Raw genomic sequence first — 20,817 nt, 5'->3', positions numbered from 1 at the left:
TACCAGAGAGGGGGGAAGGAAGTACTCAAGGGACATCACTCAAGATAACAATATAATAAATATAACTAATACAGAAGAGTGAGTTCCCTTGACCTCACAATTATTTCAATCTATTACAACTACATTACAGAACCACCTTAGAATTCACATCCTTTCATCTGTAGGAAATTTGATAAATGTTCTTCATACAGGAGAAACACCTAATGTTCGACAAGTGTTTTAAGTTTCAAACAAACTTTTTTTTTTAAATTTTTTATTCCAAATTTTACTTTACAAAACTACCTTAGAATTCATGAATGAGAAAAGCCTTACAAATGAGGTAATTGTTGAATGTTTTGCACCAAGAGTTGTTTGAAAGAAACTGTTTTAACCATCAAAGAACCTAATTATGAAATTGGTTCTTAGACATTTCTTTGAGATGTGCCACACTTTAAGTGTCTTTTGTTCAATGGATGGCCTCTTTTTGTTAATAATTGTTAAAATTTGAATTCTTTTAATTGAAATTTTAATTCTTGTTATCTCTTAACATTAAATATTTCAGTATCAAGGATTTCTTTGATATTTTTTTTAATAGACCCAGCTTGTCTGTATTTACAATATCTGACCAATTTTGTCACATTGATGAAGTTTTAGATCAAGGCAGAAGGGTATTTATATTGTATGATTTTAATAGAGAAGATGGATGACACCAATGTTAGTCACATTGACACTATTGACAGGTTTTTAGTTCAAATTAGTTCACGGCAGAAGGGTAATTAAGTTGTATGATTTTAATTAGAGGTGGTGGGTGATGCCAACTTTAGTCACACTGATGAAGTTTTAGATCAAGGCAGAAGGGTAAGTAAGTTGTTATCTGGCTCCCTCGATGATACAAGATTAAAATCTAGATAAAACCACCTAGAACGATGTTATACAGACGCAGTAGAAGAGTGCTCAAGATGACACTAATTAGTCAAAAGCAAATTTACTGTCTACATCTATATTCAAAACACTTTTTGCATAAACAAATCTGTTTAGCATTTTTTTTAGTTTTAACATTTATTTTAGTTTTTATAAATTAGATTTTGGTTTCATTAGCTATAACTACTATAAGAAAATAAAATATAGATCTTCTTAAGAATTTGTCTTTTTCAAAATTGTTTTGTCCTGTAAAATATAATTATGTACGTAAATCTTTCATGCAGAGGTTCTTTGTCCACTATGGTGTTTGACCAGAGATGCTTTGTTCACAATGGGGTTTGACCAGAGGTGCTTTGTTCACAATGGGGTTTGACCAGAGGTGCTTTGTTCACAGTGGGGTTTGACCAGAGGTGCTTTGTGCAATAGATGCTTAGTCAACATGTGGTTTTAACATGAGTAACAAAAAAGTGCTAAGTATTGAAATTTTTATTTTTTATATGACAAGTTTCCTTTTAGTTGCCAAAATTTTTTTTTAAAAAGTACTTTGCATTCAAGAAATAAAAATCACCAACTGCTTGTTTTCAGCCACAGGTCTACTAGATGTATTATTTAACAGAAAATTAACATAAGTAGGGCAGCATGTCCTTTTCTTAAATTAAGCAAGCATGTTAACTGTACATCTTATTTGGTACGTGGCTGTATAAAGCAGCTGAGTTCATAAAATAGGAAAAATAGCAAAGGTTTCATGAATACGCTGTTTGCTAATCAAAGCTGATGTTTTCTTTCTGTGAATGTTGAAGAATTTTGTTAAGTCTTTTTTTTTAGGGTGGGTGTGAATGGGTTGCTGCTGAATATCCGAGTTAAATGCCTGTTTGAGCCTGATAGTCCGGGTGAAGTAGAGTCCACTTGTTTCATTGACAAATGAAGGAATAACAATGGTCAGTACTATGCCCAGCTGCTTTTACTTTCTCTTATATGAGTCAGGTAGGGCCTACCCATCAGAGCTTGGTGGACAGGGATGGTTAACGGACACGAACCCAGGAATCGAATTCAAGACTAATTTTAGCTGTCAAATGCTCTACTGTCCGAGGAGGCTGTACCGTTGGTAGCCTAGGTCTGGTCTGGTAGCTTGATGTCTTTATGTTTGTGGATGGTCATTTCCTTGACCACTGAGACTGTCCTGGTAGTGTCTGCTGATAATGAAAAATTATAAATTACACTTTTATTATGTAATTCTAAATTGAGCTTTTGGTTTAATATAACTTGAACTTTTCATATAGAAAAAATCAGTTAAGCTACTCTCCTCCATCGTCTACTAACATTAATCCCAACCCAGTACACGAACTCAAAAGACTACCCAACAACAATAACTTAAAAGCCAAAACAGAACAGGTGAACTCAACTTTGTTTGCACTCTGGACCATCTGGTTCATAAGGGAATTTTACTTAAAACATTAACAGGTTATTCACAAACGCACATTTATATATATATATATATATACATTTATATATTTATATATATATATATATATATTTATATATATATTTATATATATATATATATATATTGTTTTTTTTTCTGACGAGGAAGGTGTAAACACAGTCGACGTGTTTTTGTTTCACTTTTTAGCGCAATTTCCATACTGGCAAATAGCGTTTAATAATTCGTTATTTGTGGATGTGTGTCCGCAGCTTTAAGTCGTATCTCCTCCTCAACGAAGCAATATCGAGGACTAGTTCCAAAAGCAAATATGTTAAGCAAGTTCCGAGGATGATTGTGGGCCAAAAAAATTCCTTCCTTCCTGGATTTCCTGGAAAAGCCAAAAAACCTCGAAAAAATGCAGTTTTTTGCCCATATCTCGGCAACCAGACCACTTAGCGACTTGAAACATTTACCAATCGATTCCTGCCATAATTTAGAACAATATTGCCGAAGAAAGTTTTCAAAAATATCCTTTCGTTCTGTTACCTACAAACCGAACGTTCTCCTAGCTTGAACGCACCCCAGCATTATACGTCTTGTGTTTTGTCCCCGTGTGTGCTTTACGCTACGACAGAGCTATTTTTAGATAACATAAGGAAATTGCGCTTAAATTGTCACTAGACTTTTTATTAACTTGTTTGTTTGTTACAAATATGGAATAGGGATTGTGTTAGGTTTTGATTTTAAAAAGAATACGGATAATACTAAAAATCTGATCTGTCTCGCCACACGATTGTTGGAACAAAAAGTCACAGGGAAAAAAAAACACAGAAAAAAAGTCACACGAAAGTAGTCACAAGAAAAAAAAAAAGTCAGAAATATTTATATATATATATTTGCATGGAATTTGTTAATACTTTTATTTATTAAATATTCAGAAAGTACAAATCGACTTAGATTAATTAAATATAATGAAATGTGCGTAGGTTGTATGCGTATAGTGAAATTTATAACACACGTAAATATTTAGTGTGAAGTATTTACGTTTTAATTCCTTTATGCATATAATATTTAATAGAATTTAATAAAATGTTCTAACCTTCTCCTTTTCATAGTATTTGTTAAATACTAACTTTAAATTAGCACGAAAAGGCATTAAGACGCAGTGGCGGAACTAGAAAAAAAGGGCCACCCCGCAAAAAAAAATTCTAGGCCCCGCCCTATAGGCCTATATATATATATATATATATATATATATATATATATATATATATATATATATATATATATATATATATATATATATTGTTAACGGTATTAGGAAATAATGGTAATAATATTGGTACTGTATGAATTGTGATAATCAGTAAAATGCTGGTATTCAACCGGTAAGAGGGTCTGTGCCGCTTCTTTACCGGGAATATAGATTCTAGTATTGTATAACTAGAGGTAATATTATTAAGGTCTGATGACTAAGGGTCAATTCAATGCCCAGAGTTTACAGCCTTATTAAAATGATAATTGGTTCTTACCAGGTCCGATGACCTCTTGTCTCTGGCAAGGGTTTACGGCTGGTGAATAAAATAAAATAGCAGGTACGATGACTACGGGTCAACTCAATGCCCGCAGTTTACGGCCTGTAGTAAAATAGAATGAGGCTGTGTATGATATATGATATCTACTGCTCCGTGGCTGATACACGTGCAGGATAAAAGTAGTACAGCAGGTAACAAATATCTACTCAACTGCCACGTGGAATTACATCACAGGCAGGAATAGTTTAGGTCAGATAAGTATTTAAATGCCCTATGGGCTAAGGCACGGGCAGTGTAAAGTTAAGTAATTCAGGTAAGTCATCGACTAGCACAATGTAAAGTAACAATGTATAGTGTTTATGAAAAAATACATGACAGCAAGATAATATCTATATATGGTATTTATTAAAACTCCTTGTTACACTATTAATCAATTATGCATATAAAAAGTAAAGTTAAGTAAAAGTAAGAAATAACTAAGTAAAACCAAACCCAAAACACGTGGAGGTCGGGCCGACGGCCCCAACGCCGCGTGCGACACCACCAGCTGAGCTCAGTGCTGGGAGAGTGCGAGAATCCTTTGTTGCATCCCCTTATATGCATTAAAACATTGGCGGTGTGTCACGTGGACAATCTAGCCAATCAGAGAGGGGCCTGCGAGGGGGACGAAATATAAGAATGTACGTCAACGTAGTTGTAGAGGGGGGGGGGAGTAATACACCAGCTGAGCTCAGTGCTGGGAGAGTGCGAGAATCCTTTGTTGCATCCCCTTATATGCATTAAAACATTGGCGGTGTGTCACGTGGACAATCTAGCCAATCAGAGAGGGGCCTGCGAGGGGGACGAAATATAAGAATGTACGTCAACGTAGTTGTAGAGGGGGGGGGAGTAATAGAGCAGGTAGAGGATGGTGTAAGAAAACATGGAGCTAGGCCTAAACGGTTTTACCGTCACATATATTGTTACGTACCCCCTTCTCTAATCCTTTCGAACTAGTCAGGGGATCGTAAACAAGAAGAAGAAAATAAAAATAAATAAAAGCCAACTTCAGTAATCTCTATTTGTTCGCCACAAAATACAACACCTAACGTAACCGCCACCAAAGTACAACAATCAGAAATATACACAACTAACTACAACAACTAAAGTCCTTAATTCGACTGCCCTACTTGTCCCTAACTGCCTAGCCTAGGTCTAGTACATGTCGTGGTTTTCCACTAGCTCACAGAGACGACCCATGTCTGTCTCCTCTAAACCTAGCTATCCGAGACAAGTCCGTCCGTCTCAAAGTGTGTGTCCCGAGAGTGTCCCGAGTGTGTCTCGAGAGTGTCCCGAGTGTGTTGTTTCCCCGGTCTACCCTCCTAAAGTACTCGTCCCCCGCTCTACACCGTGGGAACGATTTTAATTAAGGCCTGACCCTAGGTCATATCCGTCCATGACGGTCCCCTCGGTCTGGAAGGTTTTCCCAGCCGTAAAACACGGACCGTCACTAGCCTAGGTCAAGCATCAACGGTCAGCCCGTGGTGTCACCAGGTAATTTATGGGCTGTTGGCCACGTTAATAGCCGAGTCCCCCAAGACACCAGGTATGCACCGCCCACAGCGTGGAATCCAATCCGGTGTGGCCATCAAAACCCCCAGACTCTCACGGCCTATGCTGGCCAGTGCATTAACATGCCTAAGCATTTCATTTTAATTACCTGGCCCTCCTCGATGGGACCAAACCCAGGTAAAGATCACTTGGGATCGTAACACCTCCCCCCTTCAAGAAATTAATTCGCCACTTGTGAATTAATTGAACATCTTACAATTCCTCAAAAGTCCCAGAAAAAACCTAAATAGGACTACATCAATTTAACATCATCATAATTAAAAAGATAAGAAACGTGGATGATTTAGTCACAATAACAAGTTTGACTAAATACCCCAAACACAATGTCATCAAACATAGACATCAAAGTAAATAAAACCGCAAATCTGCAACACATATGTCACTGTCGCAAATAATCTCAATGTTGAAACCAACAGTCTTCGCTTTACTGATAGTTACGTCATCAGTCAACAAAACCTGTCAATACAATTAAAAACTGTCACGAATTCATCATCATGTAAAACATCAATAACACATTTTTTTTTCAAACAAGACATGTAAAAGGTACATTCTTTAAGCCTGAAAACAGTTCATTTTGATTAGAACACTTGCATCCTGGGAAAACATGAAACAGTCTATCTTGGGAACAGTTCTAATAGGTTTGAAACACAAATTAGTTTTCCATCTTGCGGGTCATCATGAGTCCGTAAATATAAAACTTTAGCCGAACTTTATAACGGCGCAGCACAATTTTAGTGACGGAGTTATTGTCCGTCCACAAAAACAACAACTCGCCCATAAGGCGTGGTTTCACAGGACTGCTTGCACTAATGCCATGTTTTGACTGGATGTTAATCCTTAACACCGAGTCACACAAAGAGGGATCGATTACACGCCCCGTCTCTGTGAAAGTGAGGTGGGATGCGCTCACGTGTACACATTCTCGGTTGACGGGAGAAGTGTGACCCGCTGAGGTCACATTACCGGTCTTCCCCGGGTCGGTCAAAGAACAATAAATCAGCTCCGAGATAAGGGGAAGGAAGCCTGACAATAGATTCATTGTCTCCTCGAACTCGGGATGTAGAACACCATCCACGTGACCTCCAGGTGAGGTCATGGCCTCCATGTTGCTGGACTTGGTCGGGGAGAAATCAAACACTGCTATGATAATGGGAGGACAGCCCGTGTTAGGCTCACCTCCAAGACAATGGGTAACGATTTTGTCCGTTACTGATGCTGGCAAAAGATTCGTTGACTAGTCTAACCGAAGGTGTGGTTCACCATTCACATGACCTCCAGTTAAGGTCATGGCACCTTCAAGATGACAAGTAGTAAGGTCGTGATCAGATACAGTTACTGGTTCAGGTTCAGACGAGGACAGCCTGTTCTCATGGGTATTCACTCTCTCGGTGGTTACCGTGATTTCAGCGGTGGTTGTATCCACTAGGTCAGATATTGACAGCCCCTTTTCATGACTGGCCAATATCAGAGTGGTCGCCGTGATATCATCGGTGGTTGTATCCACTGGGTCAGATATTGACTGCCCCTTTTCATGACTGGTCAACATCCGAGTAGTCGCCGTGATTTTATCTAAACCAATAACTTGCTGAATGCCTTCAGTACTTGTCGGCACACAACTCTCGACTCGTAAACTATCAGCACGTTTTGACGTTTGTGCTGATTCTGCTAGGTTAGAGTCGACTTCGGGGACTGAGCCAAAGCTAGTGGCAGCCTTAGTCTGAGACTGACAAAACTCACTACCTACTCTATCAGACAACAAACTATCTTCATCTCTATACCGATCCTCGGAAACTACTACACTAGCCTGAGAGAAAACAGAGACAGATTCTGGAAAGTCAAACAACCCACTAAGCTGCGCCTCCTCCCATAGCCTAAGTAAATCTAGTTCCCTCTTACTCTCTAATCGTACAACTTCAAGTCCACTCAGTTTCTCTAAGCTTTCAATCTCAATTTCTTTACGAGCTTCTGACATAAATAAATCCCTCCTGATCTCTAACAACTTATCCTCTTTTTCTCTCGCGATCTCTAACAACTTAGCTTGATACTTCCTCTCAATTTCTTCAACCCTAATACGTCCTATCTCATAATATTCTATAGAGTCTAGAAACTCCTCCTCTAATCTACCTGTGTTTACCAACTCAACAACAATATGATCTCGTAGAACTCTATCTCTATCCGAGACATCAACCTCTAGTCCTAGCTCCTCAACTAGACACAACAACTCTAAGCGACAAAACCTGTCTAAAACTTCTAGAGTTGGACCCTCAACAAAACTCATTACGTCCATGATTCACACTTACGGAACTTATCCAGCTAAATGGTGGCGGTTAACTACTAAAAATGTGGCTCACAACAAACAACTTAAACATTACCAGTACGGCTATCACCTTTGACACTTAAAACGGGTAGACACCAGCTATACTGGGCCAACCAAACTAAATATCCAGCTACACTGGATCACAAACGATTTACTCACGTATACTGGGAATTGACCCTCCAGCTATACTGAGCAAACCAAACAAAAATTACGAATTTATTCACGTACCTGGGAATGACCCTCCAGCTGTACTGAATAAACCCGAACACTCCAGTTCCACTGGACCACAAAAAAAACATTCAAGTATACTGGGCATCAAACCCTCCAGCTATACTGAATAAAAATAAAAATTCCAGCTCTACTGGACCAACATAAAAACAGCATAATAAACTCAGTGTCAATACAAAGGTGATAAGCTCGCTACTTACTCAATGTTTGGAAAACTCTCCTGATTCCGTGAACAACTTTACTCTCACTACTCATAAAACTTAAAACTAAAACACAAGCTCGTGAGCCCCCAACTGAACATGGCATCAAAAGAAACTATTCAACTATGGCCTCGTTGTCTATTCAATTCCGGACGCTAGCCACCAATTGTTACGTACCCCCTTCTCTAATCCTTTCGAACTAGTCAGGGGATCATAAACAAGAAGAGGAAAATAAAAATAAAAAAAGCCAACTTCAGTTATCTCTATTTATTCGCCACAAAATACAACACCTAACGTAACCGCCACCAAAGTACAACAATCAGAAATATACACAACTAACTACAACAACTAAAGTCCTTAATTCGACTGCCCTACTTGTCCCTAACTGTCAAGCCTAGCCTAGGTCTAGTACATGTCGTGGCTTTCCACTAGCTCACAGAGACGACCCATGTCTGTCTCCTCTAAACCTAGCTATCCGAGACAAGTCCGTCCGTCTCCGAGTGTGTGTCCCGAGTGTGTCTCGAGAGTGTCCCGAGTGTGTCTCGAGAGTGTCCCGAGTGTGTTGTTTCCCCGGTCTACCCTCCTAAAGTACTCGTCCCCCGCTCTACACCGTGGGAACGATTTTAATTAAGGCCTGACCCTAGGTCATATCCGTCCATGACGGTCCCCTCGGTCTGGAAGGTTTTCCCAGCCGTAAAACACGGACCGTCACTAGCCTAGGTCAAGCATCAACGGTCAGACCGTGGTGTCACCTAGTAATTTATGGGCTTTTGGCCACGTTAATAGCCGAGTCCCCCAAGACACCAGGTATGCACCGCCCACAGCGTGGAATCCAATCCGGTGTGGCCATCAAAACCCCCAGACTCTCACGGCCTATGCTGGCCAGTGCATTAACATGCCTAAGCATTTCATTTTAATTACCTGGCCCTCCTCGATGGGACCAAACCCAGGTAAAGATCACTTGGGATCGTAACAATATATATATATATATATATATATATATATATATATATATATATATATATATATATATATATATATATATATATATATATATATATATAAACACATGAAATATTAGTCAAGTTATAGGCTTTTGAAAAATTCAAAGTAGAAAAAGTTCCACTTCCGGTTATAGGAAATCGCTCAAAAGTTGATACGGATCTACGATTTTTATAAAATACTTATAAATGAAATTTCATCAACCTAGCTGTAACGGTACTCAAGTAATCGTGTTTACACACAGACACACACATACAGACATACGGACAATATTGCAAAATTATGTTTTTCCGACTCGGGGAGGTGCACGATTACAATACTTTCTCTATACTTCGTATATACGAGAAAGTAAAAAAAAAAAAAAAAGATTTTTTTTACTTTCTCCCACGGGCTTATTTTGTAATTCTGCACACTGAGCGGCAAAGTAATAGTAAGTAGGCCCCTAGGCCTATCTGTAGTTTGTCTACAACATGGACTAAGTTATCCAAACAGATTTTTAAGTATTTAAAAATAGCAAAAGACGTTTGTTGAAATTAGATTCTATAAGCTTTGTCTAGACTTGTGTTAGTTAGGTCTAGAATCTAGATCTAGTTTGAATATAAATAGTCTGGAATAGGCTAATCTGCGATCCTAGCCTAAGCCTAGGTTTATTATTTGCATCACGTGACAGATTTAGCCAATAAGTTTTGTGCAAGTAGTGTTGTACATTCTGTGTAATACTAATAGAGTCCTTGCAAACACGTGACCTAAATCACGTGATACCTACGCCCGCCGCCACAGTGGTGTACATCAGACGTAAACACAATCAGCTGTTCGCCAGCGCTGGACGTGTTCACCAGAGCTGGACGTGTTCACCGCATGTAAAGAATCGCGACCGCGGAAAAGGAAAAATACGTTAAAAAACTTGAACTCTTAGGAATTGAAGATCCTTATACAGTTATTGACAGTTTCGTGGATAATATAAATATGTGGCCGAAATTTCTAAATAAAAATACTGTTAGTAATACCGTTTGCGTTTAGAGTTTAAGTAGACGAATCTGATCAAATGCAGTAATATATTAGAGGTTATCTACTGTAGCAAACGTGAGACCACTTAACTCCTACAAAACCCACACTACAACGGCTAATATAATCCATGGAATAACCAATCTGGGTAGCATGTTATACAATTTAAGACCCTTATAATCCAGCAGGGAAGTGATCAGACACATTAATACTGACGTTCAACCCTCACGATGGCTGCCCCCACCTGTATCTAGCCCACAATAAAACCAAAGAGGAGTCTGCCCTGCCCTCCCCTGAAAATGTCTCACCTCCGTGATACCCAGCCCCACAGAGATAGTATTTCTTATATAATTTTGACCCTCAGGGCCCAGCAGGGAGAACAAAAGGGAAAGTCCCACTGCTCTCCCCTCAACGCTTCTCACCTCGGTGTCATGTTATGTCATTTATAGCACACACGGCTTATCAGGGGAAAGCATTAAGGCATTAAGAATCTTAACTCTGGACAGCTACACACTAGTATACTAGCTACACACTAGGTGCCTACTGTAAACTACTAGACTGTAGGCCCTATGTAGACCTGCAATTGTATCAATTGTAGACTGGGTCCATTGTTATTATTCTAAACCATCTCACTTATAATGTTTCTAGCTTGATTTGTTTCTTTTATAAACAGTGGATTTAAAAAAAAAATTAGCCTAATCATTAACCAAATAATAATAATGTGGTTATTTGTTGTTGGCTGGTATGATCTAGATTGTACTACTAGGCTACAAAAACTTAGTAGACCAATTACTAGATATGAATTTGAATTTAATTAAACTCAGTCCAGTATCAGATACATATTGCTGTAAAAAGACAACAAAGTAGTTAGGCCTTAGTAATTTATTAAAGCCTTCTACTACAATAATATCAACTACATGCTTGTATAAAGTTTTTACAATTTAATTTAAGTAGCAGATTCTAGATCTAAGTCTAGTCATATAATCTATTTCAATTTCAGAAAATTTCGTTTGCTAAAAAAATGATTAGATAATACTAATAGAGCGAGATTTTAGATCTTAGAGACAATTAAATGCTTTATTAGGCCTATTATGACTACTTGTGATTTATTATGGGTGTATTTTGAATCGAATGTAGATCTAAAGTAATTAAATTTAAGTAAAGAAGTAGATTCTAGATTCTATGTCTACCCAGCGGAGCCAGGTATTAGGCCTACTATTAGATCTTATTATTCTTATTAGCCTATTACTTTTGACTTTGTCTTTTACTATATATTAGTATTTGTGAAGGTCGAGCATATTTGTTTTATTAATTATTAATAGTTATCTTTTATAATTAAAATGAAGTTTATTATTTTACTGTCCTTACCTGAAACAAAGTATCGAGAACTGCATTTGATCAGATTCGGCTACTTTAACTCTAAACGCAAACAGTATTACTAACAGTATTTTTATTTAGAAATTTTGTCCACATATTTATTTATACGAAACTGTCAATAACAGTATAAGGATCTTCAATTCCTAAGAGTTCAAGTTTTTTAACGTATTTTTCCTTTTCCGCGGGTGCGGTTCTTTACATACAGTGAACGCGTCCAGCGTTGGTGAACATGTCCAGCGCTGGCGAACAGCTGATTGTGTTTACGTCTGATGTACACCACTGTGGCGGCGGGCGTAGGTATCACGAACGGACGTGACGTCATATGAAAGGACTCTATACGGTCGATCACTTATCTCTGGGCATAGTGTTGTTACACCAAAATTTCATGTTTTGGTGGGTCTATGTTGATTCAAGCATGGGATGAACCCAAGCATGTTAATAACGACATAAATCATACTATTATCTTGTTGGTAATTGAAATAATATATTTTTTTGTTATAAATTACCATTAAAGCGCCATGAAATGTGCCAAATAGTCACTTTTTTTGTACCATGTGACCTAAGTTAGCCAATGAAATTCGTGAGTTTCGAACTGGCTACATCCTTCTCCAAGCTAGACTGGTAAATGTAATCCTCTTTGCTAAAATAATAATATTAATAACTAACAATGGCTGTCCACAGACAAGGAAATATTTCCGTCAACAGCTTATCGGTAAAATCTTAGTTTAGCGTCGTAAATTCGGCCAAAACTAGTAATGTAGGAGAGAGTGCAATAATGAATATGTCATTAAATATGAGTATATTTTCGTATATTTTGATAAAATATTATAAATAATTGAATAATAGATCACCATTTATGGTTAAATCAATTTAAATATCCTGAAATTAATTTTTATCAACCCTGTTCGAGATAGTAAATTTACTATTAAAAACAGCAGCCATCTTAAGAAAATGTTATTTAGAGTAGCTTCCCTTTCATTTCTATTCGTATGAAAATGTATTTAAATATGATTGTCTTGTTGTATAGTCCGTATAACAAAGCATTTTTTAAAATTCTGCTCTTTAAAAACTGAATGTCCTAAGAAACAACTTTATTAATTCTAGAAGCATTGTGAGAGGCAACTTGTATCCATGTTTTAAATCACGTTTTTTTTTTACTAATGTTTATTTGATCTTACTATTACTATATAGTTTGAGTTTTTTCTTATTGTTTGAATGTTTACTATTTTCATTTCAGGTTTTTCTTTCCATCAGTTAGATCTAGTGATTCTATCGTAACTTATGACATTTTTTTTTTTTACTTCTCTTTACCTTAATTAAACCCCAACCTCCGTCATATTTTTGTTGTCAATGTCACAACAAGTCATAAGGGGGCATCCATAAATGACGTCACACTCGTAGGGGGAGGGGGGGGGGGGTCAGTAATTTTGTGACGATGTGTGATGAGGGGGAGGGGGAGGGGGGGGGGGTTCAGATGTTGCGACGTCACATTTTTGCATTATAAAAAAAGAAAAAAGTTTTAATAAATTGTAATAGTTTAGACAAGATTTTGGAAAAATATCGATGTTTAAAAAAAATTCAACTGCAATTTTGAGGGGGGTTGTAGGTTGAGGTGTGACGTCATTTTAGGGGGGGGGGGGTCTGGCTTTTTCTGACGACGTGTGACGGAGGGGAGGGGGGGGGGGAGGTAAAAATCGTCAAAAAAGCGTGACGTCATTTATGGATGACCCCTAATGTAAAAAATTACGCTTCGCTCTGCCTTATCTAAGATCTCTAGCCATAATTTTGACAACAATAAATGTTTGTCATCATTTATATATACAGAGAGACAAAATGTATTATCCACCAGCTTCCCTCGTAAAACATCATCTAAAATAATCAGCCACTCCACCCCTTAAGTGCGTGTTGTCATTATGGTAGATCGCAAGTCTCCACCTGCCAGACAGATTTTGGTTATCCTTTGTTGTCAAATTGTCAATATCAAGTACCCAAGTGAGTGATATGGGGTTGTCCATAAATGATGTCACATATGATTTGCTACGGGAGTGAGTGAAGATTTGTGACGTCAACTCAGGTGGCTTTGCAATTTATGACGTGTCGGTCTCATAAAAGGAGGTGAACGGGGAAAAATACCTATGTGGTTGATGGAGAACCTCTATAATGCTTTGTTCAACCAAAATAACGATAAATAAGCATTAGTATACGTATACCTTGCTTAAAACGAATTATCATAAATGTTGCAAGCCTGCTAGTTTAAGACATTTGGCAAAACGGCCTTAACTTAACACATTATCCCCGTCAAAAAGGCTTGCCACCAAATGCCTGCTGACGAATTAAGCCGCGTCTAATGCGGGGCGTTAGGAATACGGCCATTAGCATGGGCCGCGTTAGAGCACCAGTAGGCTATCGCGCTTTGTAAGATGACGTAAATACTTAAATTCAATTTCGCTAAACTGCGCAAAAATTTAGTTATGTTCCATCGTTTGAGGAAATTTATTTTCTTGGACTTAAATTGAAATATCATGTTGACTGTCTGGCTCATAATTTCCGAATATCACTTTTAATGTATCAAGATTCAGAACTATAATTTACTTTAATATAAGTGTCATCTTATCGTTTATTGTGCTTTTTATAAAGCGCGGAGCAGCTACAAAATCGGACGGCCATCCTGTTTTCACCAAGCTTCTTTTGGAGCTTAATATGGGTAGTCTAGTTCTATACGGTGTGAGCTTAATACATTTTTAAAGGGCCGAAAGTCTCAAGACAGCAAGCTTGCAGAAATAACTACGTACGTTTAAATGGACGAGTGATAGATGTGTTAGCAGTGTTTCTTCCAGACTTTTTTCTCCGGGGGGGGACGGGGGGGGGGGGACGGTAGGCTTTCTTCGGGGGGGGGGGGGCGGACACTGTTAAAAGTATATATTTTCTATATAAATTATATAAATTTCATCTCGTTCGGGGGGCGGTAAAAATTTTTCGGGTGGGCAAAGCCCCCCCCCCCCCCCCCCCCGAAGAGATGCCTGGAAGAAACTCTGTATGTTAGGGGCTGTTTAATGAACACCAACTTATGTAATCAAATTAAACGTCGCAAAAGCGTCAAAAAGGCAGTTCTTGTTGTTTTTTTCTTTTCTACAAAATTTGCCTAACGGTCGGCGGTACCGGTACATGACGTCACGTGTGAGCGTTAACTCGGTGACGATGTGCTAAGTGGGGGAATGAAAAGGTGGGGTTCGAGAAATGCGACTCAGCATGCTTTTTACATTTCTTGACCCTTCTTAATAGTTCTATCGTCCCCACTGAGAAAATGGATCACCAATGAAAGACGCGTCATACTTCTACAGCTGGTCTTTCTCCCACAACCATCCCGTTTTCACGAAAAAAACAACAACCTGACCCGTCTCTAAAATCACATCGCTGAGTTCTACTCAACCTCTCCCCACCACAAATCACAATTTCTATCTGAAACAATATGTTCATATGTTTGCTCTGTAATAATGCACGCTGTCATTACTATCTTAAGAGCGACGTCATTTATAAGCGATCTAATATTGATTTGCTTACTGCAAATAAAGTGTTCAAAAGTTCGACCTCCCAACAATTGTTATGGTCTTGGATGCACACTATTAAGTCTGAAAAGGTTTATTAGTCATTAATGTCAACTATATTAAAAAAAAGAAAAATTACTATACAGGGGGGTCATCCAATGACGTCACGCTTTTTTTGACGATTTTTACCCCCCCCCCCCCCGTCACACGTCGTCACAAAAAGCCAGAGCCCCCCCCCCCTAAAATGACGTCACACCTCAGCCTACAACCCCCCCCCTCAAAATTGCAGTTGAATTGTTTTTAAACAGCTGTATTTTTCCAAAATCTTGTCTGAACTCTGTCAAAATAGAGTATTTTAATCAATTGTTATTACAATGTATTACAATGTATTAAAACAGTTTTCTAAAACGCAGAATAACGTCTAAAATTCGTTTTCTAACATTGCTTTTTTAAAATGCAAAAGTGCGACGTCGCACCGTCTGAACCCCCCCCCCCTCCCCCAACGTGACAAAATTACGGACCCCCCTCCCCCCTACGAGTGGGACGTCATTTATGGACGACCCCCAGGCATATATTAAAACAATACAAAACAATCATATTAAACCATAAAATCAACACAAAAGACATGCGAATAGACAATTTATTGTTTTTAAAACATGGCCGCTGCTTGTATTTACTCATTGTTGTCTCGAACGGGGTAGTTTAAAGTTAATTCCAGGATATTTATGACTGGTTTGGTCTTGGATTGTGATTTTTTATTCAATTATCTGTTATATTATGTAAAATATGACATAAATATGGCCAAATGAAAGAAATATTCATTAGTTACCTTCATCGCACATTACTAGCTACGTTGGAATTTACGACGCTAAACTAAGATTTTACCGCTTATCTATATTTTCAATATAAAATCGAGATCTACTGTAGATCTATATCTGCATGTTACTAATCTTTCCATTTGCTCTGCACTTAGAGTCTTAGATCTACTATAACTTAGTCTATAACTAGAGTCTAGAATAGATCTCTCTAGTAGTAATACTAACTGTAATACTAGTATCAATGCTTTACTCTCGAAAATGCAATATATTAAATATATAATATATATAATACGATATCTAGAGTTCTAAATTGGGCCCAACAGTAACAGTGGCAGGAGTAATAATTAGATCTAGAAAGGCTTAGACTTGAACCCTAAAATCTAGATGTAGACTCTAGATCTAGACTTGGTGGCGAATGGTAGGGTTAGCATTGACATTATTAGCAATCCATGTGTGTATTTCAGTTAACTGCCAGTAACCTAACATTCCTTATTTAAGAAGAATCTATTATCTGACACTGCAAAAAATCCTCTAGTTTTTTCCTTCTCTCAATGACTACTGCATCAACCATTTAAAAATTTAGGTTGAATTAGAAATGAGTAGTCAGTGTCAAGATACACAAGATAAAAACAGGTATTTAGGCCTATCATAAGAGATCTTGCCCAGTTGTCAACAAAAGAAAGTTGTAAACCACTTAAAATATTTGCATTTTACTAATAAATAATCTTAGTAAAATAAATTGCGTAGTAGCCTATACTCGCTGGGATTAGATAATTAAATTTTGAACTAGTATTAGTGTAAAGTTTGTTAATTTGAAAAATACTAAACACTTGCCCTAGGAATGCAAGTAATACCCTGATAAGATTTCACTTGACTAAAATGCTTGTAAAATATGTTGAGTGGAATCTCTCAGTTGTTTTGTTACTTTTAACACATGGAGTTGTAGAGTTAATGTGTAGATGACAGCCAGCAGACAGAAACTCATCTAGTATTTATTTACCCTTGTTATGTGGCTTAAAAAGTAATTTTTTTAGCGCAATTTCCATACTGGCAATTGCGATTATTCTTTATTTCTGGATGGATGGATGGATGTGTGTCTGCAGCTTTAAGTCGTATCTCCTCCTCAATGAAGCAATGACTAGTTCCAAAAGCAAATATGTTAAGCAAGTTCCGAGGATGATTGTGGGACAAAAAAATTCCCGGAATTCCTTCCTGGATTTCCTGGAAAAGCCAAAAAAAACTCGAAAAAATGCAGTTTTTGCTCCATATCTCGCAACCAGACCACTTAGCGACTTGAAACATTTACCAATCGATTCCTGCCATAATTTAGACCAATATTGCTGAAGAAAGTTTTCAAAAATATCCTTTCGTTCGGTCACAAAAAATTAATTAAGAACATTTAAACTGAGCGTCGTGTAGGTTTTTAGCGCAAAGCGGAGGTTCGAAAGGATTTTACCATAGCGAATGAGCTGAGGTTTGAAAGGAATTTTTTTTTTTTGGACTGATACGGGAGGCTAGCCTATCGCGACGTGGGATCGTTTGCGTCACTGCGCGCGGTGAGAGAGAGAGAGAGAGGCGAGCTACGCGTCGCTCGTTTTTTTCCACGTGATTTAAAATTGTTATGGATAACATAAGGAAATTGCGCTTAAATTGTCACTAGACTTTTTAATAACTTGTTTTTCTACACAAAGTAAAAAACCAAGTGAAATTAATTATTTTATATTTTTTATAATTAGGCCTACTAGTATAGAACAGTATTCTGACATTTTCAGGTGTACTGTGGTGACAGCTGTGCCATAGAACTGGGAACTAAGATACAGAGGGTTGGAGTTACAAGCAAGAGTTGTTTAACAAACATGGAGAATAATGAAGGTGGTAATTAGCAACTTCCTTTAGTACATTTATCTCCTAGTCCTTATTGCTGATGTAGATGGTGTTCATGTCCACTGTTGTATCAGCATCATCATTTGTTACACTTTTTCCATTAGTACCTACTAAATCAGTTATCAATGTGTCCACTAAATCAGGCATCACTGTGTCCCCTGTATCCATTAGTCACCATTGTGTCCACTGAAATATGTAATGTTAAAGAAATATTTGTTGTTAGATTTTTTGAGAGATAATACATTGATGAAAAACCATTTAATTCAAGTAAATCAAATTATTTACATAATTAGCAATTTCATTTAGTACATGTATCTCTTAGTTCTTACTATTGATGTCGTTGATTTTCATGTCCACTGTTGAATAAGTAAGTCACCTGTCAACTGTATCAGCTCTCACTGTTTCCACTGTATAAGTTAATCATCACTTGTATCAGTTAGTCATCGATGTGTCTACTATATCAATCACTATTGTGTCCAGTGTATTAGTCATCACTGTGTCCACAGCAGCAGTTATAACTATGTTGGCTGTATCAACAGATAACAGTGTTACTATTTTATTCTATAAAGTTGTCTTAAAATTGTATGAAAACAAATAAAATTGTTTTACAGATATCTATCCATGTCAACATTGCAGTATGGCTTTTTCAAAAGTTTCTTATTTGAAAGCACATTTGCAATACAGACATGGTCAAGATACAGCTGTCAATAGGAGTCTGGATGCCACTGATAATACAAGTCAACTCTCTTCCCAGGTATCAAACTTTCAACACCATATCATGTGTATGAAAGAAAAGCCTCACAAATGTGAAAACTGTGGTAAATGTTTCATGAACCATGCCTCATTAACAAAACATCTTAGAGCTCATACAGGAGAGAAGCCTTATTATTGTGGCTATTGTGGTAAATGTTTTACAACGGTTTCACATTTAAAGAGACACTTAAGAATTCATACAGGAAAAAAACCTTACAAGTGTGACAAATGTGGTAAATGTTACACTCAGGATGCTAGTTTACAAATCCACCAAAGAATTCATACTGGAGAAAAACCTTATAAGTGTGAAAAATGTGGTAAGTGTTTTAAAGAAAGTGGTTCTTTAATAACACACAATAGATCTCATTCAGGAGAAAAGCCGTATAAGTGTATGAAATGTGGTAAATGTTTCATTGTTGATAGCAATTTAAGGCAACACTTTAAAACTCATACAGGAGAAAAGCCTTACAAGTGTGACAAATGTGGTAAATGTTTCTCAAGGGATGGGAATTTTAAGAGACACTATAGAATCCATACATGAGATAAGCCGTACAAGTGTACTGAATGTGGGAAGAGTTTCATAGACAGGAAAAGTTTAAAGACACCTTAGCATTCATACTAGCAAAAAATCCTACCAGTGTGATGAATGTGGTCAATGTTTTTTATAGCTGAGCCACTTAAAGAAACACTTTATAATTCATACAGAAGACAAGCCTTACATGTGTGAGAAATGTGGTAAATTTTTTCACAAGCTTCGGGATTTACAGAGACACAGTTCTAGAATTCATAGTAGAACAAAACCTTATAAATGCGACAAATGTGATAGAAGTTTCACACTGCTTTGTGATGTACAAAAACACCTTGTAATCCATACAGGGGAAAATCCTCACAAGTGTGATAAATGTTATTTGAAGGGTAGCTCCTTGAAAAAACATCAAGTAGTTCATACAAGAGAAAGAATGCTTAAGTGTCACAAATGTGGTAAATGTTTCAGACTTTTATGTTAGCTTAAAGATACACAATATAATTCATACAGGAAAAAACCATATATGTGTGATCAGTGTGGTAATTGTTTCACCCAGCTTGGTATTTTAAAGAGGCACCTTAGAGTTCATACAGGAGAAAAGCCCTACGTGTGTGATAACTGTGGTAAAAGCTTCAAACAGATCACACATTTGAAAAGCCATCACAGAGTTCATACAGGAGAAAAGCCTTACATGTGTAAGACATGTGGTAAATGTTTTAGAGTGAGTAATGGATTACAGCAACACTTTAGGATTCATATAGGAGAAAAGCCTTACATGTGTAAGACATGTGGTAACTGTTTTTCAAGGCTTGGTCACTTGAAGAGACATCATAGAATTCACCTAGGTGTGACCAGTGCAGTACAGGTTTTTAACAGACAACACCATACAATTCACACTTGAGAAAAGCCTTATCAGTGGTAAATGGTACTTTCAAAGGGTACATTACAGAACCACCATACAATTCACACTTGAGAAAAGCTTTATTAAATGTATCTTTTAAAGTACTATTTTACAGAACCACCTTAAAATTCACACAGGAGAAAAGTCTTATAAGTGGTTAAATTTTTCTTTCAAAGTACTACTTTACAGAACCACCTTAGAATTCACATCCTTACATGTGTAGGAAATTTGGTAAATGTTCTTCATACAGGAGAAACACCTAATGTTTGACAAGTGTTTTAAGTTTCAAACAAACCTTTTTTTTTTTATTATTCCAAGTTTTACTTTACAAAACTACCTTAGAATTCATAAATGAGAAAAGCCTTTCGAATGAGGTAATTGGTGAATGTTTTGCACCAAGAGTTGTTTGAAAGAAACTGTTTTAACCATCAAAGAACCTAATTATGAAATTGGTTCTTAGACATTTCTTTGAGATGTGCCACACTATTACTGTCTATTGAACAGCACTGTTTAATGGATGTTCTGTTTTGTTATTTATTGTTAAAGTTTGAATTCTTTTAATTGAAATTTTAATTCTTGTTATCTCTTAACATAAAATTTTTCAGTATCAAGGATTTCTTTGATATTTTTTTTAATAGACCCAGCTTGTCTGTATTTACAATATCTCACCAATTTTGTCACATTGATGAAGTTTTAGATCAATGCAAATTTACTGCCTAGATCTATATTCAAAACACTTTTTGCATTAAAAAATCTGTTTAGCATTTTTTAAATTTAACATTTATTTCTTCT

At 37.1% G+C, this 20,817-nt stretch overlaps 1 protein-coding gene across 1 annotated transcript; it reads left to right on the top strand.

The window, feature by feature from the left end:
* Nucleotides 1-11,394: 11,394 nt before the first annotated feature.
* On the top strand, nt 11,395-20,817 carry LOC131950529 (zinc finger protein 813-like). The gene is given in 6 exon segments (XM_059312727.1): nt 11,395-11,424; nt 11,804-12,068; nt 17,734-17,833; nt 18,457-19,207; nt 19,351-19,441; nt 19,606-20,817. Coding segments are annotated over 5 exon segments (1,431 nt in total). The 5' UTR covers nt 11,395-11,424; nt 11,804-11,999; the 3' UTR covers nt 20,026-20,817.

Source organism: Physella acuta, unplaced genomic scaffold, assembly GCF_028476545.2.
Source record: "Physella acuta isolate Inbredline_101_S28 unplaced genomic scaffold, ASM2847654v3 ptg000063l, whole genome shotgun sequence".
Taxonomy (NCBI): Eukaryota; Metazoa; Mollusca; class Gastropoda; family Physidae; genus Physella; species Physella acuta.
The sequence above is the reverse complement of the archived record's forward strand: the minus strand, read 5'-3'. Positions and strand labels throughout refer to the sequence as shown.